This window comes from Mauremys reevesii, linkage group 14 (genome assembly GCF_016161935.1).
Source record: "Mauremys reevesii isolate NIE-2019 linkage group 14, ASM1616193v1, whole genome shotgun sequence".
Taxonomy (NCBI): Eukaryota; Metazoa; Chordata; order Testudines; family Geoemydidae; genus Mauremys; species Mauremys reevesii.
In genome coordinates, this window is record NC_052636.1 from 873002 (window position 1) to 900140 (window position 27139).

At 70.1% G+C, this 27139-nt stretch overlaps 1 protein-coding gene across 1 annotated transcript; it reads right to left on the reverse strand.

Moving 5' to 3' along the window:
- Nucleotides 1-1489: 1489 nt before the first annotated feature.
- PFAS (phosphoribosylformylglycinamidine synthase) lies at nt 1490-26024 on the reverse strand. Its single transcript, XM_039499588.1, has 29 exons — nt 25952-26024; nt 24649-24789; nt 20884-21019; nt 20409-20514; nt 19365-19551; nt 18722-18827; nt 17826-17966; nt 16295-16419; nt 15753-15881; nt 15064-15195; nt 14738-14866; nt 14400-14473; nt 13689-13845; nt 13533-13594; nt 11815-11976; nt 11058-11177; nt 10209-10340; nt 9429-9659; nt 8447-8627; nt 8045-8128; nt 7692-7847; nt 7190-7309; nt 5635-5780; nt 4424-4634; nt 4096-4187; nt 3887-4001; nt 3454-3612; nt 3178-3330; nt 1490-2039 (listed from the first exon to the last, which is right to left on the reverse strand). Exons 1-29 carry the CDS (start codon nt 26022-26024, stop codon nt 1618-1620), a joined length of 4182 nt encoding a protein of 1393 aa, XP_039355522.1. The 3' UTR covers nt 1490-1617.
- Nucleotides 26025-27139: the final 1115 nt, after the last annotated feature.

The window sequence follows — 27139 nt, forward strand, 5'->3', positions numbered from 1 at the left end:
ATGGTTTTCCCTGCACCCGCCCCAGCCAGGGAGTGGGGCCGGCTGGTTATTACCAAGCAGATCAGAACGTCTCCTCCCCGCCCCTTGGAGCTGGATTTTCACCCCCTCCCCGGCACCAAGGGACCGGAGCTGAGCCCCATTTACACACGTCCCTCTGCCATTCCTTTGCTAGGGAAACCAAACCGTCCCGAAATCTGGAGACAAAATGGCTAAGTCGGCAGCACCGCGAGGGGTTCGCAAATCCCGCGGCTTCCTTGCGGGGTTTCTTTTTATTTCTATGGCAAGCGCCCCTCTCCCCTGGGCTGAATGTCCTGTGTGAGGTCCCCGTGTGCTCGGCTGGGGGCCGTTCCCGGTGCCCCAGCCGGCACCGACAGAGGCTCTGCTGCCGCGGCCCCGCAGGAGTCACTTTCCCGGCGGCTCTAGCCCCACTTCTTGCCCGTCTGCCCCTTGGCCTTGGTCCGTGCGCAGAGCGAGGCCAGGCAGCCGGGCCCATGGCGCCCCATGGAAACGAGCAGTGAACCCCAGGAAGGGGGGTGCAGGGCCCCGACTCCCCGACTAGCGTGACCTCCCCTGCCCGGTGCGCACGAGGTCCCGTGCTCCCCCCCGCGACACGGGATACAAGCAGGTGCCAGTCCCGGCCCGGGGAGAAGCCTTCGGCTCTGAGCCCCGGCTCGGCCGTCAGGACTCCCCCTCTGTGCCGGTCTGAGCGTGAGATAATATTTCACTGGAAGGTGACGGGGCCAGAAAGAGTTAATCACCTCACCGCCTGACCCGAGCCGGGGCGAACCTTAAGGGTGGTTAGGAAGATCCGTAAATGAAGAGCTGGGAAATGCAGCCGCATTGGTAGAGGTAGAAGGGGGGATGCTTGCTCAGGGCTTGGGATGTCAGCAAACAAGGCTTGTCTGTTGCTATAGGTCTGATTCAAAGATCGAAAAAGGAACATTAACATTTATAACGATACCTGAGTGCAATAGGATTATTGTCTGTGTGTCTCTGGGAAGGTGGTGGGCACCTGGATCTGAAATGTTTAATGGATAAATTCCCCAGGCTGGTTGGGAGAAGGAGTTAAGCCGGCGGAGAGGCTGCTGGAAACGTATAAGAACCTGGGACACGATCCTGCTTCATCTCCGATCTGCTTTGGGTTTCAACAGGGGAAACCTTAAGCCCCAAGGACTGAGATCCCCAGTCACTGGCGGGAGCCGCCCTGAATACGGACCTGGGACTGGAACCTCTGGACTATTTCTAAAAGGACTTTTGGCAACTACAAGCTCATCTCTGCTGTGTCTGAACCTCGAGAATTGAATTCACGTCTGGCTGTAGATTGATCTTTTAACCAACACGCTCTCGCTTTTCGTTCTTAATAAATCTTAGCTGAGTTACTCAGAATTGGCTGTAGCGGGTATTTGGGGTGAGATCTAAGTTATACCTGGACCTGGGTGTGTGGCTGACCCTTTGGGATTGGAAGAACCTTTTCTTTTGTATGATGAGATCAGATGTTCAGGAACCGTCGTCGTCTCTGCCGCGTGTGTCTGGCCGGGGGCCGGGCACTGAAGGGAGCTGCGGGTTTGGACTCTAAGGGAGCAGGGAGGTAACACAGAGGCTGGTTCGTGCCGGTTGCTAAATCGAAGTATTGGAACAATCCCCAGCGTCCGGGGCTGCTCGGCCCCGTTTGCTCTGCGGTTCCCCCGCCCCGAGAGCCCTCGGCTGGCTGCCCCGGGCGGCGCCGTCGCAGGGCTGGCGCAGGCACCACTCGCAGGCGTTCTGGAAGAGGCGCAGCCAGGGCGAGACCTCCATGGTTTGGCGCCAGGCGGGCGGCATCCAGGCCCACTGCCAGGGCAGGACGCAGCGCTCGGGGTGCGGCATCATGGCCAGGTGGCGGCCGTCGGGCGAGCAGAGCGCGGCGACGCCCAGCGGGGAGCCGTTGGGGTTCAGGGGGTACTGCTGGGTGGGCTGGCCCTGGTCGTCCACGTAGCGCAGTGGGGCCAGGTGCCCCGAGGTCACGGCAGCCAGCACCTCGGGGGAGCGGAACCGCATGCGACCTGGGGCGGGGGAAAGAGGGGGTGAGCCGGGCAGAGCCCCCCACGGGCAGACCCCCCTACACAGGCCACTGCCTCCATATCCCAATGTGGCCTTGGGGGAGCGGAACCGCATGCGACCTGGGGCGGGGGAAAGAGGGGGTGAGCCGGGCAGAGCCCCCCCCACAGGCCACTGCCTCCATATCCCAATGTGGCCTCGGGGGAGCGGAACCGCATGCGACCTGGGGCGGGGGAAAGGAGGGGGTGAGACGGGCAGAGCCCCCCGCGCGGTACAGGCCCATCATATTTGTGAAATAGAGTGGGGCGCGGGGGCTGTGTATACGGGAGCCCGGCGCTGAGATGCAGCCAGCTCTGGGGTGGGACGCGGGGGCTGTGTATACGGGGACCCCTCGCCCGGTGCTGAGATGCAGCCACCTCTGGGGTGGGGTGCGGGGGGCTGTGTATACGGGGACCCCTCGCCCGGTGCTGAGATGCAGCCAGCTCTGGGGTGGGGCGCGGGGGCTGTGTATTCACAGATTCCTCGCCCGGCGCTGAGATGCGGCCAGCTCTGGGGTGGGGCGCGGGGGCTGTGTATATGGGGACCCCTCGCCCAGTGCTGAGATGGGGCCAGCTCTGGGGTGGGACACAGAGGCTGTGTATATGGGGACCCCTCGCCCGGTGCTGAGATGCAGCCAGCTCTGGGTTGAGGCGCAGGGGGCTGTGCATACGGGGACCCCTCGCCTGGTGCTGAGATGCAGCCAGCTCTGGGGGGGGCCCGGGGGGCTGTGCATACGGGGACCCCTCGCCGGGAGCTGAGATGCAGCCAGCTCTGGGGTGAGGCGCAGGGGGCTGTGGATACGGGGACCCCTCGCCCGGTGCTGAGATGCAGCCAGCTCTGGGGGGGGCGCGGGGGGCTGTGCATACGGGGACCCCTCGCCCGGTGCTGAGATGCAGCCAGCTCTGGGGTGGGGCACGGGGGCTGTGTATACGGGGACCCCTAGCCTGGCGCTGAGATGCAGCCAGCTCTGGGGTGAGGCGCAGGGGGCTGTGTATACCGGGATCCCTCGCCCGGCGCTGAGATGCGGCCAGCTCTGGGGTGGGGCGCGGGGTGTGTGTATCCAGGGGTGGAGCCAGCCGCCCCCAGCCCTGGCAGAGCCGTTACCTTCTCCATGTGCCACCCAGATGCCCAGGGTGGAGCCGGCCATGCCCCGCAGCATCACGGCCGAGCTCTCCTCGACGGCCACCGCCACGAAACGCGACTCGAACCGGCCCGAGTCGTTGGGGGCCAGCAGCACCCCGGGGCGGGCGGCCCCCTCTGCGGAGAGACGGACGGAGAGTGAGCCCTGCCCTGGAAACCCCCCCCAGCCGATACCCCCAGACCCCCCTCTGCTCTCCCAACCCCCCCGCGACACTCCCCCAAGCCCCCAGCCCCACTCACCCGCGGCGTCGCTCCGGGGGCTCTCGCCCCCCACCCAGCCCAGCAGCGCCATCAGCTGGCAGCCGTTGCAGACGCCCAGGCTGAACGTGTCCCTGCGCCGGCGAAACGCCTCGAACTCGGCCCGGGCCCGGGGGTTGAAGGTCACCGAAGCTGCCCAGCCTGGAGCCAGGGAGGGACACGGGGGGGGAGGTCAGTCACTGGGGGGGGGATGGGGCCCGGGGCCTTTTCCTTCTGGGGCCACCGGCTCCCACCCAGCCTCCGAGGGCAGCGACGGGCTGGCTCAGAGCTTGGGGGACACCGGCTCAGGGGCGAGGATGCTGGGGACACACTGGTTCAGGGGATGAGGGGACAACCTGGCTCGGGGACACACCAGCTCAGGGGACGAGGGGGACACACCAGCTGGGGGACACGCCGGCTCGGGGCAGGGTCTCACCTTTGGCAGATCCCAGGACGTCCGCGGAGCTGAAGCCCCCCACGAAGACCAGGCCCCTGAAGGACTCCAGAGTCACCTCCCCCGCGCACCGGTCCTGCAGGGTCACGTCCCAGGCCTGGGGGGAGAGGGGAGCGGGGGCTAGTGGTTAGAGCGGCGGTGGGGGAGGGGGGGGCAGGACTCCCGGGTTCGGGGTGGGGGGGGGGTCTCACCTGGAACCCGGCCAGGACGAACGCTGCCACCATCGCGCGGTCCCCGTTGCTGCCCTCCTCCCGCAGGACGGCCACGCGCGGGCCGGGCTGGGCTGGGGGCAAAGGGGGGGGGTTAGAGACCGAGTCGGCTGGGTTCGTGCCCCGGGAGAGACCCCTCCCCGCTGGGACCTGGGGCTGCCCCTCCCCAGACCCCAACTCCCCACCGGGACCTGGGACGCCCCTCCCCCAGACCCCAACCCCGCCGGGACCGGGGCGCCTCCCCAGACCCCAACCCCCCGCCGGGACCCGGGGACGCCCCCGCCCCCCCCCCAGGGGCCCCGGCCCTCACCCAGCTGGCGCAGCAGCGGGGGCTTGACCGCAGGGTCGAAGGTCAGGGTGAAGGTGGGGCCCACGCGCCGCGCCAGCCCCCTCTCCTCCTGCTCCACGCAGTGGGGTGACGCCTGCAGCCGCTCCAGCTGGAAACTCGTGGCCTCCCAGAGGGCCCGGAGCTCCCCCACGGGGCGCGCCAGCTCCTCCTGCCCGTTCACCCGCAGCCGCACCTGGGGGGCACGCAGGGGCGTCGGCCGGTGCCCCTCACTCCCGACCCGCAGCCCCTTCCCCCCCCCCCAGCTCTGCCGGTGCCCCTCACTCCCGACCCGCAGCCCCCTGGGGTCCCCCAGCTCTGCCGGTGCCCCTCACTCCCGACCCGCAGCCCCCCGGGCTCCCCCAGCTCTGCCGGTGCCCCTCACTCCCAACCCGCAGCCCTCCGGGGTCCCCCCGGCTCTGCCGGTGCCCCTCACTCCCGAGCCGCAGCCCCCCGGGGAACCCCAGCTCTGCCGGGGCCCCGCCCTCCCGGCCCACAGCCCCGGGCTCCCCAGCTCTGCCGGTGCCCCTCACTCCCAACCCGCAGCCCCCCAGGCTCCCCCAGCTCTGCCGGTGCCCCTCACTCCCGACCCGCAGCGCCCGGGGCTTCCCCCAGCTCTGCCGGTGGCCCTCACTCCCGACCCGCAGCCCCCCGGGCTCCCCCAGCTCTGCCGGTGTCCCTCACTCCCGACCCGCAGCCCCCCGGGCTCCCCCCAGCTCTGCCGGTGCCTCTCACTCCCGACCCGCAGCCCCCGGGGCTCCCCCCAGCTCTGCCGGTGCCCCTCACTCCCGACCCGCAGCCCCCCCCAGCCCTGCCGGTGCCCCTCACTCCTGACCTGCAGGCCCCCTGGGCTCCCCCCAGCTCTGCCGGTGCCCCTCACTCCCGACCCGCAGCCCCCCGGGCTCCCCCCAGCTCTGCCGGTGCCCCTCACTCCCGACCCGCAGCCCCCCGGGCGCCCCCCAGCGCGGCCGGTGCCCCTCCCTCCCCACCCGCCGCCCCTGCCCCAGCTCTGGGGTGCCCCTCACTCCCGACCCGCAGCCCCCCGGGCTCCCCCAGCTCTGCCGGTGCCCCTCACTCCCGACCCGCAGCCCCTGCCCCCCCCAGCTCGGGGGTGCCTCTCACTCCCGACCCGCAGCCCCCCGGGCTCCCCCCGGCTCTGCCGGTGCCCCTCACTCCCGACCCGCAGCCCCACTCACCATGGCCTGCGGGCCCAGGGGGCCCGTGTGCCCGATGGGCAGGCACCGCACTCCGGCCTCCTCGTACCGTCTGCAGACGTCTCCCGCCGCCGCGCTGGGCACCTCCAGCACCAGGCCCAGCTCCTCGGCAAACAGCACCTCCCGGGCTGGGGGGAGGGGGGGGGGGGCTCGTGTGAGGTTGGCCGTGTGGGGGAGGGGTCCCGGCTCTCACCTCTGGGGGGGCTCAGGACAGGGGTTTGGGGAGGGGTTATGGGACAGCGCCCCCCATTCCCCGCCGGGCTGGGGGCTCAGGGTGGGGATTCGGGAGGGGGTTACTGATGGGGGTTTGGGCTCGGGGATTCGGGAGGCAGGTTGCAGTGGGGTTTCCATTCCCTGCCGGGCTGGGGGCTCGGGGGATTTGGGGAGGTTGCGATGGGGTTTGGGTTGAGGGATTCGGGAGGCAGGTTGCAGTGGGGTTTCCATTCCCTGCCGGGCTGGGGGCTCGGGAGGTTGCGATGGGGTTTGGGTTCGGGGCAGGGATTTGGGAGAGGTTTGCAGTGGGGTTTCCATTCCCGCCGGGCTGGGGGCTCAGGGGTTTGGGGAGGTTGCGATGGGGTTTGGGTTCAGGCGGGATTCGGGAGGGGTTGCGATGGGGGTTGGGTTGGGGATTCGGGAGGTTGTGATGGGGTTGGGTTCGGGGATTCGGGAGGCGGGTTGCAGGGGGGTTTGGGTTCAGGGTGGGGATTCGGGAGGTTGCAGTGGGGGTTTGGGTTCAGAGCGGGGATTCGGGAGGTTGCGATGGGGTTTGGGTTCAGGGTGGGTATTGGGGAGGGGGTTGCAGTGGGGTTTCCATTCCCGCTGGGCTGGGGGCTCAGGGGTTTGGGAGGTTGCGATGGGGTTTGGGTTCGGGGGATTCGGGAGGCGGGTTGCAGTGGGGTTTCCATTCCCCGCCGGGCTGGGGGCTCAGGGGATTCGGGAGGCGGGATGCGATGGGGTTTGCGTTCAGGGGATTCGGGAGGTGGGTTGCGATGGGGTTTGGGTTGGGGATTCGGGAGGGGTTGCGATGGGGTTTGGGTTCAGGGTGGGGATTCGGGAGGGGGTTGCAGTGGGGTTTCCATTCCCGCCGGGCTGGGGGCTCAGGGGGATTCGGGAGGCGGGATGCGATGGGGTTTGGGTTCAGGGTGGGGATTCGGGAGGGGTTGCGATGGGGTTTGGGTCTGGGGTTTGGGAGGAGGTTGCGATGGGGTTTGGGTTTGGGGGATTTGGGGAGGGGGTTGCGATGGGGGTTTGGGTTTGGGGGGGATTCGGGGAGGGGGGTTGCAATGGGGGTTTCCATTCCCCGCCGGGCTGGGGCTCAGGGGATTCGGGAGGCGGGATGCAATGGGGGTTTGGGTTCAGGGTGGGGATTCGGGGAGGGGGGTTACGATGGGGGTTTGGGTTCGGGGGGGATTCGGGGAGGCGGGTTGCAGTGGGGTTTCCATTTCCCGCCGGGCTGGGGGGCTCAGGACGGGGGTTCAGGGCGAGGCCCCCCAGCTACCCCCAGGCTGGGGGGTTCGGGGCAGGGCCCCCCACTCACCGCTGGCTCCGGGGGCCACCAGCTCGGCCTGCAGCCCGCAGTTCCCGGCGAAGGCCATTTCCAGCAGGCAGGTCACCAGCCCCCCGTCGCTCACGTCGTGCCCCGCACTCAGCACCGACTCTGGGGGGGCAGCACCGGGTGGGACAGGACCCCAGCCCCCAGATCCCCAGCCCCTCTGACCCTGGGGCGCCCCAACTACCCCCAGCTTCACTGCCCCCTCAGACCCTGGGGACCCCCATCTACCCCCCAGCTTCACTGCGCCCCCTCAGACCCTGGGGACCCCCCCCACCTCCCCCCCAGCCCCCCCCAGCTTCACTGCACCCCCTCAGACCCTGGGGACGCCCACCCCCAAGTACCCCCCCAGCGGCTCCCATGCCAGCTTCACTCCACCCCAGCCCCTCCCCTGCCCCAGGGGCACCCCAGCCCTCCCGCTCCCCGCCCCAGGGGCACCCCAGCACCCTCCCCCGAGAGCAGGGCCCGTGCCCCCAGCAGGGACACCCACCTTGCAGCAGCCGCTGGGTGAGGCGGAAGGCGGCCGCCAGGGCCCCCGGGCTCTCCAGGTCGGGGCAGCGATCGCCCAGCTGGGAGTAGCACTGAGCCAGGGCGCTGCCCCCCAGCCGGTGCCGTTCGGGGCCCAGCCCCACGTACAGCAGGGCCCCTGCAGGGCGAGAGAGACGGGAGAGCCGGACGCCGGGGTCCCCGTGAACCAGCCCGTCCCCCCCCCCGCCCCGGAGCCAGCCCGTCCCTGCCCCACTCCCCGCCCCCCTGAGCCGGCCAGTCCCCGCCCTGGGGCCGGGGGGGGAGCCGGCGCCCCCCAGAGGGAACAGGCCCCTGCCCCGCCCCCCTGCCCCTCACCTTGGCCGTCGGGGCACTTGAGGTCGGGTGTGACGGTGGCCGTGATGTCCGGACACACGGCGTAGGCGGAGACGACCAGTGTCCCTGTGGGGAGAAGGGACGGGGTCAGTGGGGACGGGAAGGAGGCAGGCTGGGGGGCTCCGGGGGCAGGAAAGCCAGGGCGCCTGCAGGGGAAGAATCGGGGGCCGGTTGGGGGGCAGATGGGGGGCGTGAGGCCTGGCTGCAGTGGGGGGCGTAGCTCTGGGGACGGGCGTGGGGCGCACCCCCCCCACCAGAGGGGGTTTGTGGGAGATGAGGCAGCGGGCAGGGTGCCTCAGTTTCCCCACGGACACACGCTGAGCGTGGAGAGGTCGCGTGGCCGCCACGGGCCGAGGGGGGGGAGGGGGCCCACCCCACACTCACCGGGCGCCACGACGACGTCCGGGCCCACGCGGGCCGCCATGCTGAGCGAGTCCTTGCCCCCGTCCACGGCGACCCCCAGCTGGGCCATGACCTGGCACATGGCCCCACAGGCGTCCACCAGCGCCGCCCCCTCGCCCGCCTGCCTGGCCGCCCACATCCAGTTCCCGCTGCACTTCACGTCCTGGGGCGGGGTTAGCCACGGGGTCTGTACAGCCCCCAGCCCCGCCCGGCCCCAGCCCCGCCCGGCCCCACAGCCCCAGCCCCAGTTCCTGCTGCACTTCACGTCCTGGGGGCGGGGTCCCGTCCAGCCCCAGCCCCCCAGCCCCAGCTCCATGGCCCCCACCTCCAGTTCCCGCTGCACTTCACGTCCTGGGGGGTGGGGGGGGGTCAGCCACGGGGTCTGTCCAGCCCCCCAGCCCCCCGCCCGGCCCCCCAGCCCCAGCCCCAAGGCCCCACCTCCAGTTCCCGCTGCACTTCACGTCCTGGGGGCGGGCAGTTAGCCACGGGGTCCCGTCAGCCCCAGCCCCGCACTGCCCCATAGCCCCCGCCCGGCCCCAGCCCCATGGCCCCACTTCCAGTTCCCGCTGCACTTCATGTCCTGGGGCGGGGGTTAGCCACGGGTCTGTCCAGCCCCAGCCCCGTCCTGCCCCATAGCCCCCGCCCGGCCCCACAGCCCCAGCCCCATCGCCCCACCTCCCGGTCCCGCTGCACTTCCCGTCCTGGGGGGCGGGGGGGGTTAGCCACGGGGTCTGTCCAGCCCCCCAGCCCCCCGCCCGGCCCCATAGCCCCCCCCCGCCCGGCCCCCCAACCCCAGCCCCATGCCCCCCACCTCCAGTTCCCGCTGCATGTCACGTCCTGGGGGGGCACAGGAGGATTAGCCATGGGGGGAAGTGTCAGACCCAGCCCAGCCCCTCCCCAAGCAGACTCCCCCAGCCCCCAACCTCCCCAGCAGCCCCCCCGCCCGGCCCACAGGGCGACTCACCCGCAGGTCGGTGACGCGGGCGAAGACCAGGTTGGTGAGCGCCTCCCCCACGGCCAGCCGGGCCCCCGCGGCCGGGTCCACCAGCCCCTTGAGCGGCTGCTCCCCGAGGGCCGTGGCCGCCCCCACCCTCTCGAAGGGGGACAGGGCCACCACGGCCACGTCGGCCAGGGGGGTGTGCAGGGGCCCCACGCACTGCTGCTGGGCCACCAGCCCCGTCACCGACCGGTCCACCTGCCACAGGGGCCACAGGGAGACGGCTCAGGGCGGCCGGACCCCTCCTGGGGGGGGTGGGGGGCACTACCCCCCCCCGGGACGACGGCAGAGACACGGGGTCGGGGAGGGGCCGGATGGGAGGCAGGGGGGATCCTCCCTTGTCGCGCTGTTCTGCATGGACGCCGGGCGTGCCTCAGTTTCCCTGCGCGCCGCACCAGGGGCCAGGTGACTTTTCGGGGATGCCGTGGCCGCCCCCTGGGAACCTGAGAGCCCGGAGGGGGGTGCGACCGGGTGACTCTTGCCGGAGGAGGAGCTACGGGCCGGGCAGCTGGAAGGGGTCAGTCTCGGGGCGCACGGGGGGGTGGGGGGGACCACCCCTGGCTCTGGGCTCCCCTCCCCCAAGCTGGACTTGGCTGGACGCCCCTGATTTCGGTGCTAACGAGGCTCTGCCCTAGGCTGGGACCCTGCTGTGTCCCCGCCTGACAGGGTCCGGGGTGCTGCCACCCCGGGGGCACGCGGCCCTCCCCCCTCCGGGGGGGGGGGGGGGGCAGGGGCGGGGGCAGGTACCTTATTGGTCAGGTAGCGTTTGCTGGCCACGGCCGGCAGCCGCAGGACCCGCTCCAGGGCGTCCCCCACACTCAGCCCGGGGGGCAGGCGCAGGGGGCGCAGGGCGGGGCTCTGGCGGGACAGGACAAATTCCTGGAGAAAAGACGGGACAGTCGTGAGTTAAACCAGCGGGGGGGCCGGGGGCACTGCCGTGGGAGCTCCAGCCCCGGCCCCTCCCAGCAGGGGCACCGTGGGGGGCAGGTGGGGGCACTGCCGTGGGGGGAGCTCCAGCCCTGGCCCCTCCCACCAGGGGGCGGGGTGGGGGGCCGGTGGGGGGCACTGCCGTAGGGGGAGCTCCAGCCCCGGCCCCTCCCAGCGGGGCGCAGGGGCACTGCCGTGGGAGCTCAGCCCGGCCCCTCCCAGCGGGGGACGCGGGGGCACGGCCGTGGGGGGAGCTCCAGCCCCGGCCCCTCCCAGCGGGGGGGCGCTGTGGGGGGCAGGTGGGGGGGCACTGTCCATGGGGGGAGCTCCCGCCCCGGCCTCTCCCAGCAGGTGGCGCCGTGGGGGGCAGGTGGGGGGGGAGCTCCAGCCCCGGCCTCTCCCAGCAGGTGGCGCCGTGGGGGGCAGGTGGGGGCACTGCCGTGGGGGGAGCTCCAGCCCAGCCCCTCCCAGCAGGGGGCGCCGTGGGGGCAGGTGGGGGCACTGTCCGTGGGGAGCTCCAGCCCGGCCTCCCAGCAGGGGCGCCGTGGGGGCAGGTGGGGCACTGCCGTGGGAGCTCCAGACCCGGCCTCTCCCAGCAGGGGGCGCCGTGGGGGGCAGGTGGGGGGGGGATCTGTGGGCCCGACCCCAGGCCCCCCCCCCCCCCGGTACCTTCCGTGGCATGCGGCCCAGCACCCTCTCCAGCTGCAGGTCGACCGGCGTCCTCTTCCCGTTGGGCTTCCCCGGCCCCACGTCCGTCACCGGGGCCTCCAGGTCGTCCACCAGCACGATCTGGGGGGGGAACCCGGGGGGGGGGGGTCAGTGACGAGTCACAGCCCCCAGCCTACGCCCCGGAGCGCTGGGGGTGGGGCCAGGGGGCCTGGCGGTTAGCGCCCCACCCCCAGCCCCGTAGGGACGCTGCTGCCCCACGGCGACGCATCAGAGCCAGCCGCCCTGGCCGGCAGCGCCGTGGGGCCGCCCCCCAAGTACCCAGACGGGCAGGGCCCGGCCGGGGGGGGGTTCTCCCATTAGTCCCACCCACGGAGCCCAGAGGCCCTGTCCCCCGAACCCCATCAGGCCCAGCCAGAACCGACCCCCTCCAGTAGCCCACGTGCCCTGTCTGCCCATGCAAGCCCGGCCCCCTGCCCCACAAGCGCCCTGGCCCCACCTCCCCAGGGCCCCAACCCCTGCCCCAGTGCCAGCCAGGCCCCCGCCCCTGACTCCCCAACCCCGCACCAGTGCCAGCCAGGCCCCCGCCCCCTCCCCAGACTCCCCAACCCCCACCAGTGCCAGCCAGGCCCCCGCCCCTGACTCCCCAACCCCGCACCAGTGCCAGCCAGGCCCCCTCCCCAGACTCCCCAACCCCCACCAGTGCCAGCCAGGCCCCTCCGCCCCAGACTCCCCAACCCGCCCGGCGCCCCCCCCATACCCGGCCGTCCCCGGTGACGGTGCCCACGACGTCCACGGGGCAGCGCTCGCGCCGGCCCAGGCGCTGCAGCAGCTCGGCGTCGGGGGGGCGCAGCAGGAGGGCGTTGGACTCCTGGTACTCGGCCCCCCAGATCTCCAGCACGCTCAGCGTGGGGTCCCCCAGCTGCGGGGCACGCGGGGGTCAGGCAGGTTGGGGGGCTGGATCGGGGTCCCACACCCCCAGGAGGGGCCGGAGGGATGTGGGGGTCCCACACACTCAGGAGCGACGGACAGGGTGGGGCCAGGGGCTGGGGGGAAATCCGGGGTCCCACACGCCCTGGAGCCCCACACCGGAGCCCTGCTGGGGCGGGGCTGCAGCCAGCCCCACGGGGCGAGTCCCCACAGCTCCCCAGAACCCAACACTGGGGACGGGGGGGGCTACAGCTGGGCTCAGCCTCTGAAAGGGGAGAGTCCTGGGAGATTGGGGGGGGTTGCGGCCCCACCCCTAGCCATGGGGTCACGCCCGGCTACCCTGAAACTGGGACAGACCCACACCCCTGGGAGTCACTGGCATGGGGGGGGCGAGGGGCAGGGGGTCCCCACACCCATGGGAGCAGCTGGCATGGGGGGCAGGGGGTCCCCACACCCCTGGGAGTCCCTGGCATGGGGCGCGGGGCCGGGGGTCCCCACACCCCTGGGAGTCCCTGGCATGGGAGGCAGGGGGTCCCCACACCCCTGGGAGTCCCTGGCATAGGGGGCAGGGGGTCCCCACACCCCTGGGAGCGGCTGGCATGGGGGGCAGGGGGTCCCCACACCCCTGGAAGCGGCTGGCATGGGGGCAGGGTCCCCACACCCCTGGGGGTCCCTGGCATGGGGGGCAGGGGGTCCCACACACCTGGAAGCGGCTGGCATGGGGGGCAGGGGGTCCCCACACCCCTGGAAGCGGCTGGCATGGGGGGGAGGGGGCAGGGGGTCCCCACACCCCTGGGAGTCCCTGGCATGGGGGGCAAGGGATCCCCACACCCCTGGGGGTCCCTGGCATGGGGGGCAGGGGGTCCCCACACCCCTGGGAGGAGCTGGCACGGGGGGAGAGGAGGCAGGGGGTCCCCACACCCCTGGGAGTCCCTGGCCGGGGGGGCCGGGGGTCCCCACACCCCTGGGGGCGGCTGGCATGGGGAGCAGGGGGTCCCCACACCCGTGGGGGCGGCTGGCATGGGGGGCAGGGGGTCCCCACACCCCTGGGGGTCCCTGGCATGGGGGGCAGGGGGTCCCCACACCCCTGGAAGCGGCTGGCATGGGGGGCAGGGGGTCCCCACACCCCTGGGGGTCCCTGGCATGGGGGGCAGGGGGTCCCCACACCCCTGGGGGTCCCTGGCATGGGGGGCAGGGTGTCCCCACACCCTGGGAGTCCCTGGCATGGGGGCAGGGGTCCCCACACACCTGGGGTCCCTGGCATGGGGGCAGGGGTCCCCACACACCTGGGGGTCCCTGGCATGGGGGGCAGGGTGTCCCCACACCCCTGGGGGTCCCTGGCATGGGGGGCAGGGGGTCCCCACACCCCTGGGAGTCACTGGCATGGGGGGCAGGGGGTCCCCACACCCATGGGAGGAGCTGACACGGGGGGAGAGGGGGCAGGGGGTCCCCACACCCCTGGGAGCAGCTGGCATGGGGGGGAGAGGGGCAGGGGGTCCCCACACCCCTGGGAGTCCCTGGCATGGGGGGCAGGGGGTCCCCACACACCTGGAAGCGGCTGGCGTAGATCACGGCCCCGGCTGGGTCACTCAGCTCCTTCAGCACGTTCCCTGGAGGGCGGGGCAGGAAGAGTCACCCACGGCGGGGGCACCGGCCCCCCCGCTACGCCCCCCCACCCCCGGCCCGGCCCTGCCCCCCCCTCACCGTTGCCCCCGGCCCCCTGGTCGTGCAGGCTGCAGACGGGGTTGGCCTCCCCTCTCTCCACGCAGCCCCGCAGCACCCGGTTCATCTTCTGCTCCATCTCGGGGTCCCCCCGCTGCACCGCCCCGAAATCCAGCTCGCTGGCGTTGTCCCCCTGCACCTGGGGGGAGACGGGGGGTCACCCCACACAAACCTTGTTACACTCCCACCCCCCAGCCTAATCCTCCCAGCAGCCCCCCAAATCCAGCTCGCCAGGGCCGTCCCCCTGCTTCTGGGGGTGGGGGGGACGGGGCTCACCCCAGCAGCCCCCTGCTCTCAGGCCGGGGGGAGCATGGGGGGCACTGGCCAGGCAGCGCTGGGCACAGAGGACTTTGGGCTTCGTCAGGGAGTTGGGGGGATCCTGGGGGTCACGGAGGGATGAGGCCAGGCAGGCCCCACTACAGACATGTGGGGGGGAGGGCTGCGTGGGCCCCACTGGGGATGTAGCAGGGTGGGGGTAACACAGGGCCGGGGCTGAGGGGCAGGCCCCACTGGGAGGGGCGCTATCGCTGGGGTTGACTTGGGGCAGGGCTGAATGGGAGCAGTGAGGGGTGGGGTGCCCCGGGGCGAGGTAGGGGAGACAGGTTAGGGATGTAGGGCGCAGTACAGGCAGTGGGTGGAGGCTGACCCCACAGGAAACCCCGTCCCTGCCCCCCAGCTCCCCCCCTCACTCACCTGGATGGAGGAGGCCGAGCTCCCCCCGACTCCGATCCGGTACACGGGGCCCCCCTCTTTCACCTCCTGCATCCCTGGAGGGAGAGCGAACAGTCAGACCCCCCCAGCCCCACGGCGGGCGCTGCCCCTCCCTCGCCCCCCTGCCCCTTGCAAAGGGGGGGAGACTTGGGGCCAGTCACCGTGGGGTCGGGGGGGGCAGGGCGGTTCTTAGGCAGTGGGGCGGGGGAAGGCAGAGGGGGTTCCTGGGGAGCGGCCGGGGTGGGGTTGGGGGCACTGCAGGATGGGGAAGGCAGAGGGGTTTCCTGGGAGCGGCCGGGGTGGGGGCTTGGGGCACTCACCGGGCTCGGGGGGCTCCTTGCGCACGTGACTGGCCTCCATGGCGCCGATCCCCCCGCTGAACATGATGGGTTTGATCCACTCGCGGCGCCGCCCGTCGGGGAGCTGCTGGCCGAAGGAACGGGCGAACCCTGCCCGAGACGGGGGGGTTAGCGCAGAGACACCCCCTCCGCCCCTCCCCACGGGGCCCCGCCCGCTCCACCCCAGAGCCGGGCGCATCCCCGCCCCCCGCCCCGGCGGGCAGACCGGACCCCGCAGCCGACGGGGCGACTCGGGAGCCCACCCCGTGAAGACCCCCGCCCGCCGGGATGGGCCCCCCAACACTCACCGGCCAGGACCGGCTCCCCGAATTTATTGCCGTAGTCCGAGGCGCCGTCGCTGGCCCGGAGCGCCACCTGCAGGGGGTGGGCGTAGTTCTGGGGGTACGGCAAGGCCGGGTCCTCCCAGGGCAGAGGGTAGCCTGGGGGCAGGGAGAGACGGTCAGGGGGTGCCGGGGGCCCCACCCCACGGCGGCCGGTCGGCTGGCCGGGGACCAGGGCCAGAGCGAGAGCCCAGCAGGCAGCGCCCCACGGGGCTGGCAGGTGGGGAGGAGAAACCCAGCCTGTCCCCCAAGCAGAGGAGATTGATCGGGGGGGGGCAGCAAACAGACCCCCCCGCAGCCAGGGGACCCCGGGGCGGGGAGCCAGGGAGCGTGGCAAGCCAGGCGCTGGCTGGTGCGTTCGCCGGGGCAGAGCCACGCGGCAGGGTCCCGGGCACGCCCCGGTCGCAGCCCTCGGGGCAGGCTGGTCGGGGGCAGGCCTGGCACAGGGGCGGAGGGCAGGATAAGGGGTCGGGGCCGAGCTCTGCGGCCTGCCAAGGAAAGGGGGCGGGGGGCCGAGCCAGCTCCAGGAGGCGTTTCCGGGCAGGAGAAGTCGGGGTGCAAAGAGAGGGGCCCGGGGGGGGGGGCATGGGGGGTCCCGGGCCCTGCTCCCAGCGTGGGGGGGGCTGGGCTGGGGGGCAGGGCCCCCCCGCTCTCACCAGGGATGTGCAGGTTCCCGAAGCCGTACCCGGCCGTGCCGGCGATGACGTGGGCCCCGCGCCCCGTGCACTGCACGTCCCGGATCCGCCCGCCCGTCCCCGTCGCGGCGCCGCTGAAGGGGGCCACCCCTGGGGGGGAGCCGGGGGGGAGCGTGAGCGGACGCCCCTCCCGGGTACCCCCAAAACAGCATCCCCCCCAAGTGCCATGCGCACGGGGAGCAGGAAAGCGCATGGCGTCCGCCCCACAGCCACACTACCCACCCCCAGACCCCTGCCCCACGGACATCCCCTCACCCCCCCCGGCCCGGATTTCCCCCAGGGTCCCCCCACCACCCCCCCAGACCCCTGCCCCACGGACATCCCCTCACCCCCGGCCCGGATTTCCCCAGGGTCCCCGGCCACACACCCCCCGGCCACCCCCCCCACCCCTGCCCCACAGACATCCCCTCACCCTTCCCCCGCCCAGATTTCCCCAGGGTCCCCCGGCCACACAACCCCGGCCGCACCCGGCCCACAGCTAGTCCCCGGCCCCCCGCACTGACCCGTGGGGAAGTTGTGGGTCTCGGCAGTGAAGATGACGTGCCGGGTCGACTGTCTCTTCTCGAAGGGGCTGGGGCGGGAGGGGTCGCGGGGCCACAGGGACCACACGTCCCTGCCCTGGATGGCACTGGGGGGCAGAGAACCGGCCACGGCCATCAGCCACCGAGCCCCCCAGCCATCCCTGCCCCACGGGGATCCCAGCCACGAGCCCCCCAGCCATCCCTGCCCCACGGGATCCCAGCCTCCGAGCCCCCCCGCCATCCCGGCCCCCCGGGGATCCCAGCCCCGCGCCCCCCCGCCATCCCTGCCCCACGGGGATCCCAGCCACGGAGCCCCCCAGCCATCCCTGCCCCACGGGGATCCCAGCCACCGAGCCCCCCAGCCATCCCTGCCCCACGGGGATCCCAGCCACCGAGCCCCCCAGCCATCCCTGCCCCACGGGGATCCCAGCCACGAGCCCCCCAGCCATCCCTGCCCCAAGGGGATCCCAGCCACCGAGCCCCACCCCAGCCCTGCCCCACGGGATCCCAGCCACCGAGCCCCCAGCCATCCCTGCCCCACGGGATCCCAGCCACCGAGCCCCCCAGCCAGCCCTGCCCCACGGGATCCCAGCCACCGAGCCCCCCAGCCATCCCTGCCCCACGGGGATCCCAGCCACCGAGCCCCCCAGCCATCCCTGCCCCACGGGGATCCCAGCCACGAGCCCCCCAGCCAAACCTGCCCCACGGGATCCCAGCCACCGAGCCCCCAGCCATCCCTGCCCCACGGGATCCCAGCCACCGAGCCCCACCCCATCCCTGCCCCATGGGGGCGGGGGGGAGAGCACCCCAGCCACCGAGCCCCCAGCCCATCCCTGCCCCACGGGATCCCAGCCACCGAGCCCCCAGCCATCCCTGCCCCACGGGATCCCAGCCACGAGCCCCCAGCCATCCCTGCCCCACGGGATCCCAGCCACCGAGCCCCCCAGCCATCCCTGCCCCACGGGGATCCCAGCCACGAGCCCCCCAGCCATCCCTGCCCCAAGGGGATCCCAGCCACCGAGCCCCCCAGCCATCCCTGCCCCAAGGGGATCCCAGCCACGGAGCCCCCAGCCATCCCTGCCCCACGGGATCCCAGCCACGAGCCCCCAGCCATCCCTGCCCCACGGGATCCCAGCCACCGAGCCCCCCCGCCAGCCCTGCCCCACGGGGATCCCAGCCACCGAGCCCCCCAGCCATCCCTGCCCCATGGGGATCCCAGCCACGGAGCCCCCCAGCCATCCCTGCCCCATGGGGATCCCAGCCACCGAGCCCCCCAGCCATCCCTGCCCCACGGGGATCCCAGCCACCGAGCCCCCCAGCCATCCCTGCCCCGCGGGGATCCCAGCCACGGAGCCCCACCCCATCCCTGCCCCATAGGGGTGGGGGGAGAGTATCCCAGCCACCGAACCCCACCCCATCCCTGCCCCATGAGGGCGAGGGGAGAGCACCCCAGCCCCGGCCGCCAGCTGGAGCCCTGCTCCCAGCCCCACGGGTGGGGGTCCCAGGCAGGCACCTGCTGTTGTCGGAGAACTTGATGACGTTGTTGGAGTTGCTGCTCTCCTGGGTGCGCATGATGGACTCGAACAGCGACTCCGCCACCTCCTCCCCGTCCACCAGGAGGCGCCCTTTGAAGAACCAGTGTCGGCTGTGCTCGCTGGGGGGCAGGGAGGGGGGTGAGACATGCACACGGGGGGGGGCCTGTCCCCTCTGGGGGGCACCGGCTCCCCCCAGCCCCAGGGCGGGGACTGGCCGGCTCCGGGGGGCGGGTAATAGGGGGGCGCCGGCTCCGGGGGACAGGAAATGGGGCAGGGGGCGCTGGCTCGGGTGCGGGAATGGGGCAGGGGGGCGCCGGCTCGGGGGGGGGGGGAACGGGGCCGGGCCGGGCCGGCTCCGGGGGGCGGGGAATGGGGCAGGGGGCACCGGCTCTGGGGGCAGGGAATGGGGCAGGGACTGGCCGGCTCGGGGCGGGAATGGGGCAGGGACTGGCCGGGGCCAGGAATGGGGCTGGGGGCACCGGCTCGGGGCAGGGAATGGGGCAGGGACTGGCCGGCTCGGGGCGGGAATGGGGCTGGGGGCACCGGCCCGGGGGCGGGAACGGGCAGGGACTGGCCGGCTCGGGGCGGGAATGGGGCAGGGACTGGCCGGCTCGGGGCGGGAATGGGGCTGGGGCACCGGCTCGGGGTGGGAATGGGGCTGGGGGCACTGGCTCCGGGGCAGGGAATGGGGCAGGGACTGGCCGGCTCGGGGCGGGAGTGGGGCTGGGGCGCCGGCGCGGGGCGGGAATGGGGCTGGGGCGCCGGCGCGGGGCGGGAATGGGGCTGGGGGCACCGGCTCGGGGCGGGAATGGGGCAGGGACTGGCCGGCTCGGGGGCGGGAGTGGGGCTGGGGCACCGCCCGGCCGGGCGGTACCTGTTGGACTGGGCCAGGTCGAAACACTCCACGCTGGTCGGGTTGCGCCCGAAGCCCCTGAAGAGCTCGGTGTAGAAATCCAGGTCCCAGGCGCCGAAGGCCAGGCCTGGGGGCACAGACCTTTGACCCCCAGCACTCGCCATGGTGGGCAGAACCCCCCCCCCAGGACATCGGGGGGGGAGAACCCAGGCTGCTGGGGACATTGGGTCACCCACAGCTCCCACCCCACCCATCATACACCTCGCGGAGCCCCAGCGTCCACCCCGGGGTGCCCCTCTCCCCCCCCCACGCCCCAACCCCTGCAGCGCGCTCGGCCCCTCCCCCACCGTACCCAGCCCCCCCCAACCCGGGCGCCTCTGCCCCACAGAGCCCCAGCGTCCACCCCAGAGTGCCCGTCTCCCCACGCCCCCAACCCTGCTGTGCGCTCGGCCCCTCCCCGCCATACCCAGCCCCCTGTACCCGGGGTGCCCGTCTCCCCACACGCCCCAACCCCTGCAGCGCTCGGCGCTCCCCACCCCCATCATACCCAGCCCCTAAAGCCGGGCCTCAGACCCCAGCCTGACTCCCATGATACACCCCCCCCCGTAGCCCTGGTGCTGCGCCCCCAGACCCCTCCCCCGTACGCAGGCCCTGCCCCCCCTACCCAGCTCCTGGCTGGCTCTCTCCAGCGCGGGGCGGCCCCCCCCCAGCACGTCCACGTGCCAGGTGGGGGCCGGGCGGGCGGCCACGGCGAAGCTGCGGATCGGCTCCCGGTAGCGCTGCTCCGTCATCCGGTCGCTGAGCGCCGCCTCCAGGGCGGCCTCCTGGGCGGGCGTGGGGCGCTGGGCGCACTGCCGGGTGGGAGTCAGAGCGGGGCGCTGTCTGCCCCCCCCGCCCACCCCTCCCCGCTGGGGACAGGCGGGGGGGGCTGGGAACACGGACCCCCCACCCCAGGGGAGCAAGGGGACCCCCCGCCCACCCCTCCCCGCTGGGGACAGGCGGGGGGGGGGCTGGGAACACGGACCCCCCACCCCAGGGGCAGGAAAGGGACCCACCGCCCACCCCTCCACAGCCGCCCACCTCCCGCTGGGGACAGGCAGGGGGCTGGGAACACGGACCCCCCACCCCAGGGGCAGGAAAGGGACCCACCGCCCACCCTCCACAGCCGCCCACCCCTCCCGCTGGGGACAGGCGGGGGCTGGGAACTGGACCCCACCCCAGGGGCAGGAAAGGGACCCACCGCCCACCCTCCACAGCCGCCCACCCCTCCCGCTGGGGACAGGCAGGGGGCTGGGAACACGGACCCCCCACCCCAGGGGCAGGAAAGGGACCCACCGCCCACCCCTCCACAGCCGCCCACCCCTCCCCGCTGGGGACAGGCAGGGGGGGCTGGGAACACGGACCCCCCACCCCAGGGGCAGGAAGGGGACCCACCGCCCACCCCTCCCCGCTGGGGGCAGGCAGGGGGGGCTGGGAACACGGACCCCCCAACCCAGGGGAGCAAGGGGACCCACCGCCCACCCCTCCCCGCTGGGGGCAGGCGGGGGGGGCTGGGGACATGGACCCCCCACCCCGGGGGCAGGAAGGGGAGACAGACAGACCGAGCCCCCCCCCCCGCACTCCCCCCCTGGAGATCTGGGCATCGGGGAGGGGGGCAGCCAGCGGCCCAGGATCTCCCACCCCCCCGGGGTCCCCCGCGCCCCCTCACCTGCAGCAGGTAGCGGTGGGAGCGCTCGACCCGCCCCACGCCGGCCAGCCCCGCGGCCCGGCACACGGACACCACGTTGGTGCTGAACGCCGTGGAGACGCTCAGCCTGCGCCAGGGGAGGGGGGGTCAGTGCCGGGCCCCACGGCTGCCTCCCCCCGCCCCACGGCGCCCTCTCCTAGGCCTCCCACCCTGCCCCACGGCGCCCCCCTGGGGCGGCCCTGCTTCCGGGGAGAGCGCCCCCCATGAGCCCCCACCCCACAGCGCCCCCTAGCGCCGCCCTGGGGCAGCCCTGCCTGCCGGGGGAGAGCGCCCCCTGCTGAGCCCCCTGCCCCGCTCCCTGCCCCCCAGCACCCCCTAGCGCCCCCCTAGAGCCAGCCCTGTCTGCCGGGAGAGCGCCCCTGCTGCCCCGCCCGCTCCCTGCCCCCAGCGCCCCTATTCACCCCAGCACGGCGCCCCGCTGAGCCCCGGGACGCACCGCGGCCCGATCTCCATCAGCAGGTCGGTAGGCGCCGGGCGCAGGAAGGACTCGGTGGCCACGTCTCCGGATTCCAAGGGGCAGCCGAAGAGCCAGTGCAGCAGCTCGGTCTCCCGGGGGCTGGGGGGGGACGCGCCTGCGGGGGGGGGAATGGGGCTGTGTTACCCAGCAGGCAATGGGGCTGGGGGGGGGGGGAGAAATGCTTCCTGCGGCAGGTTTCATTTCAGTGGGTGCCCCCGGTTCTCGGGTTCTGCGAATGGGTTAATAACACGGCTCCGGGCGCCACCCCCGGGTTCACAACCCTCTATCGTATCCCTCCTTAGCCCTCTCGTCTCCAATCCCCGGCTTCTCAATCCCTCCTCGCCCCGTAGCCGTCATCGCCGGCGAGGCCCTTCTCGGGGCCTTTTCCAAGCCTCAGTTTTTAATCTCTCTGTAAGATGGGGTGACCAGAACCGCAGGTGGCATTCGAGGTGTGGCCGTGCCACGGATTTATAGGGGCAATATGATATTTTCTGTCCTATTCTCGATCCCTTCCCTAGCGGTTCCCAATGTGCTGCTCACTCTTTGACGGCCGCATTGAGCCGATGTTTTCAGAGAACTATCCACAGTGACGCCAAGATCTCTCTTGAGTGGGAAGAGCGAATTCAGACCCCGTCACTGTGTGTGCAGAGCTGGGATTGTGTTTTCCAGTGTGTTTATCAACACTCACTGAAGGACTGTCTGGATATGTGGACTCTCTACTGAGACCCTATGCCACCAGCACTCCCAGCTATCTCCGTGACACCACTGATTTCCTGAGGAAACTACAATGCATTGGTGACCTTCCAGAAAACACCATCCTGGCCACCATGGATGTAGAGGCTCTCTACACCAACATCCCACACGCTGATGGAATACAAGCTGTCAGGAACAGTATCCCTGATGATGCCACAGCACAACTGGTTGCTGAGCTCTGTGCCTTTATCCTCACACACAACTATTTCAAATTTGATGACAATATATATCTCCAGATCAGTGGCACCGCTATGGGCACCCGCATGGCCCCACAATATGCCAATATTTTTATGGCTGACCTGGAACAACGCTTCCTCAGCTCCTGTCCACTCACGCCCCTTCTCTACCTACGCTACATTGATGACATCTTCATCATCTGGACCCATGGGAAAGAGACTCTGGAAAAATTCCACCACGATTTCAACAGCTTCCACCCCACCATCAACCTCAGCCTGGACCAATCTACACGGGAGGTCCACTTCCTAGACACTACGGTGCAAATAATTGATGGACACATTAACACCACCCTATACCGAAAACCTACCAACCGCTATGCCTACCTTCATGCCTCCAGCTTCCATCCCGGGCACACCACAAGATCCATTGTCTACAGCCAAGCACTGAGGTACAACCGTATCTGCTCTAACCCCGCAGACAGAGACCAACACCTACAAAATCTCCACCAAACATTCTCAAAACGACAGTACCCGCACGAGGAAATAAGGAAACGGATCAACAGAGCCAGACGTGTACCCAGAAGCCTCCTACTACAAGACAAACCCAAGAAAGAAACCAACAGGACTCCACTGGCCATCACATACAGTCCCCAGCTAAAACCCCTCCAGCGCATCATCAGGGATCTACAACCCATCCTGGAGAATGATCCCACACTTTCACAGGCCTTGGGTGGCAGGCCAGTCCTCGCCCACAGACAACCTGCCAACCTGAAGCATATTCTCACCAGCAACTGCACACCGCACCATAGTAACTCTAGCTCAGGAACCAATCCATGCAACAAACCTCGATGCCAACTCTGCCCACATATCTACACCAGTAACACCATCACAGGACCTAACCAGATCAGCCACACCATCACCGGTTCATTCACCCATGTCCACCAATGTAATATATGCCATCATATGCCAGCAATGCCCCTCTGCTATGTACATCGGCCAAACTGGACAGTCTCTAAGGAAAAGGATAAATGGACACAAATCAGATATTAGGAATGGCAATATTCAAAAACCTGTAGGAGAACACTTCAACCTCCCTGGCCACACAATAGCAGATCTTAAGGTGGCCATCCTGCAGCAAAAAAACTTCAGGACCAGACTTCAAAGAGAAACTGCTGAGCTCCAGTTCATCTGCAAATTTGACACCATCAGCTCAGGATTAAACAAAGACTGTGAATGGCTTGCCAACTACAGAACCAGTTTCTCCTCCCTTGGTTTTCACACCTCAACTGCTAGAACAGGGCCTCATCCTCCCTGATTGAACTAACCTCGTTATCTCTAGCTTGCTTCTTGCTTGCATATATATACCTGCCCATGGAAATTTCCACTACTTGCATCCGAAGAAGTGGGTATTCACCCACGAAAGCTCATGCTGCAAAACGTCTGTTAGTCTATAAGGTGCCACAGGATTCTTTGTTGCTTTTATCAACACTGACATTCACCTGCCAGTTGGCTGCTCCGTCACCCAGCTTCGGCCTCGCTGGAGCCCTGGGTGTGACGAACAGTGCGACCCGAAGGTGGGGAACCTGCGTAGGCCGGGCCGTGACAAAACACCAGCACACTAGGCACTGGCTAGCCGAGCGCACAAGCCTGACCCGGGCGGAGGTGCAAGAACGCCCGGCGACGCACAGACATTCGGGAGAGACGGTGCGGGAACCCAGCAGCCCCCTCCTAAGGCGAGGCGGGGCGGGCGGGAGACCGGTTTGTGCAGAGCAGCAGGTACAAGGAGCAGGCTGGTAACTGGCAACGTCCGGAGTGTAACTCGTTCGTCCCCAAGTCACAGGAACGGCGCCGGCGTCCAGCGGAGCTGGTACCATTGCCGGGGGCTTACGTGTGTCACCACAGAGCCAGGGCGACCTCTGCCGCTGAAGCCTGTGGTCTGTCTCGCACGTGAAACGTGTGGGGGGGGGGATACAGGGTTACATCCCCCCCTCCCCGATTGCTCGATCATAGGATGTGTTTGGGCTCCGCTCCCCAGCCTGAAAACCGCCCGTTTCTTCCCACCCTGTGTCTCCTCTCCCCAGCTATCGAGCCACGAGCGGATCCCGTGACGTACCCCGTGACCGCCGGCTTTGCTAAGAGCCTTTGGTGAGGGACGCTGGGAAAAGCTTTTGGGAAGTCCAGGCGCAGAATCCCTCCGGCCATCTGCCTCGGGCCTTTTGCTCGTTTCTCTTCGCATGTGTTTAGCCTCCCTGATTGTACCCGTCCACGTGACGTGCCAGAGTTTATTCCCCTTTCCATTGCCCCGCGCAGGATCTGCCTTGCGGGTTTCGACGGACGCCTGTTGGGCTCTAACCACTTCTTTTGCGTTGCTGTTTAGCCACGGTGGCACGTTTTTGATCCTCTTACTGTGATTTTTAATTTGGGGGCCGTAAATTTATTCTGGTGGCTCTGAAATTGCCAGGCAGCTTGGCAGGCGTGTCACGTGTGGGACGGCACCGTCCCATTTCCTTGTCGCCAGCAGCCAGGCTGGGCAGGGAGGCGGCCCCCGGCTCTGGGCGTCCCGAAACCCGAGTGCCAGCAGCTGGGAAGGGGCGACAGGGGCTGGGTCACTGGGGGATTCCCGGCTCGGTTCATTCCCCCCGGGACACCGGGCGCCGGCCGCTGTCGGCAGACAGGACGCTGGGCCGGACGGACCTTCGCTGTGACCCAGTCTGGCCGCTCGCCAGACGTGCCCCACCCTTGGGGGGTGCCAGGACTAGCTGCTCCGAGAAAGCTTCGCTGTTCGCCCCCCCCGGCCATGTGCCCCCCCCGGTACCTGTCCAGCTGACGTTGTAGCACAGCTCCCGCTGCAGGGCCCGGACGCCCCCCAGCACGGCCTGGGCCGAGCGCAGCAGGGAGTCGGGGACGCTCTCCGCCCCGGGACGCTGGTAGTAGTGCAGCACCGCCATGGCCGGCCCTGGGGGGGTGGGGGGGAGAACGGGGTCAGCGCAGAGCCACACAGCCCCCACGGCGCCCCATACATCACCCACAGCCACAGTGCCCCACTGCGCCCCACAGCGCCCCATACATCACCCACAGCCACAGTGCCCCACTGCGCCCACAGCGCCCCATACATCACCCACAGCCACAGTGCCCCCACTGCGCCCCACAGCGCCCCATACATCACCCACAGCCACAGTGCCCCCACCGAGCCCCCACAGCCACACAGCCCCCACATCACCCACAGCGCCCTACACAGCCACAGTGCCCCACTCGCCCCACAGACACACAGCACCCCCACAGCGCCCCTCCCCAGCTACACAGGCCCCACAGCACCCCACCCCACAGCACACCCATACATCACCCACAGCACCCTTACACAGCCACGCAGCCCCCAGCGCCTCCACCCCCAGCACCCTCCCAGCACCCCATATATCACCCACAGCACCGCTACACAGCCACAGTGCCCCCACTGTGCCCCCTCAGACACAGCGCCCCTCCCCAGCTACAAGCGCCCCCACTGTACCGCCCCAGCACCCCATACACCACCCACAGCACCCTACACAGCCACACACCCTCCACCCCAGGCCCTCCCACAGCCACACAGCGCCCTCATACATCACCCACAGCCACAGTGTCCCCATTGCACCCCTATGCAGCCACACAGCACCCCATATACCACCAACAGTGCCCCCCACAGCACCCCCCCACTAACCACAGCGCCTCCATACACCCCCACTGCACCCCCATGTCCCTACACCATCCAGAACACCCCGGATCCAACAGCACCCCCAGACCACCCCCTCAGCGCACCCCCATAACACCCCCAGCCACACAGCACCCCCATACCTCCATGCACCCCACGTGCCCCATACACCACCCACAGCGCCTCCACACTGCACCCCACAGCACCCCTGGGTCCAACAGCGCCCCACCCTCCATGCACCCCCACGTGCCCCCAATACAACCCCACGTGCCCCATACACCACCCACAGCGCCCCCATGCCTCCCCACAGCCACACAGCGCCCCATGCAACCCCACGTGCAACCACCCACGTGCTTCCCATGCACCCCAGCGCCCTATGCAGCCCCGCCCCCGGCCAGACCCCGCCACGCGCCCGCGGCACGAGCCGACCTACCGGCCCGAAACAAGTTTGCCGCGCGCGCCTGTCCCGGGGCGGAGCTCACGCGCATGCCCTGTGCCGGGTTCATGGAGCATGCGCAGTCACCGCGGCTGAAGCCACTTCCGGTCTCCCTGCCCTTTCCCTGCCCTCACAGCCTGGAGCTGCTATGAACAGGGGGCTAAAGAGGGGTGGGGGCAGGGGCTGAGCAGGGGTCAGGAGAGGGCAGGGCCCCAGAGGACTCAGGGCCTGCGGCAAAGCAATTCCGGGGGCCCTTCCTTAAAAAGTTGCAATCCTGTAGAATAGTGGGGCTGTGGGGCCTGGGGAAAATTGCCCCACTGTGCCCCCCATGCACCCCCCCACTGTGCCCCCCACTGCGCCCCCCATGCACCCCCATGTGCCCCCCATGCACCCCCATGTGCCCCCATGTGCCCCCCCACTGCACCCCCCACGTGCCCCCCATGCACCTCCCACTGTGCCCCCCCTGAACCCCCCAGGCACCCCCCACTGCGCCCCCACGTGACCCCCACGCACCCCCCACAGCCACAGCCCTGGGGGTGGGGTGAGCAGACAGCAAAGGTGAAAAATCAGCCCTGGGGGTGGGGGGGTCATAGGAGCCTGTATAAGAAAATGACCCCAAAATTGGGCCTGTCCCTATAAAATGGGGAGCTCTGGTCTCCCCAGGGACAAGGCATCTGCCCTGTCGTTTCCACCTGCGTTCAATCAGGCAGGGCAAGGGAACCAAAACTGGTGATGGGGAAGGTTCACATGCTTCCCTGCCCAGCAAGGTGATATCTACCAATCTCCTGGAACTGGAAGGGCCCTTGAAAAGTCATCCAGTCCAGCCCCCTGCCTTCACTAGCAGGACCAATTTTTGCCCCAGATCCCTAAGTGGCCCCCTCAAGGATTGAACTCACAACCCTGGGTTTAGCAGGCCAATGCTCAAACCACTGAGCGATCCCTCCCCCTTTTCCTAAAGCCAGTTAAGCAGCATGCTAAGAGCCAGCGAGCCTGGGGCAGGAGTAACAGAACTGAAATCAGGAAATGCAGTATAGTCTAGCTTGCACGGCTTGCGTCATTGGCAAGTACGACTGCATTTGTAATTCTGGGGTTTTTTTCAATGAACACCGGGTGGAATTGTGCAAAGTGATATCGGATTGCTTCCTTTCGATGCACCAAAGCATTGGGATGTTGTGGTACAGTGTT

Bases quoted from the DNA above. Each gene is read 5' to 3' on its own strand.
- PFAS (XM_039499588.1), bottom strand. From the start codon at position 26,024: ATGAACCCGGCACAGGGCATGCGCGTGAGCTCCGCCCCGGGACAGGCG. The intron at 15,882-16,294 runs GTCAGTGCGGGG...GCTCCCCCCCAG, and splicing joins GACCCACAACTTCCCCACGG to GGGTGGCCCCCTTCAGCGGC. The intron at 4,002-4,095 runs GTGAGACCCCCC...CTCTCCCCCCAG, and splicing joins TCGTCCTGGCCGGGTTCCAG to GCCTGGGACGTGACCCTGCA.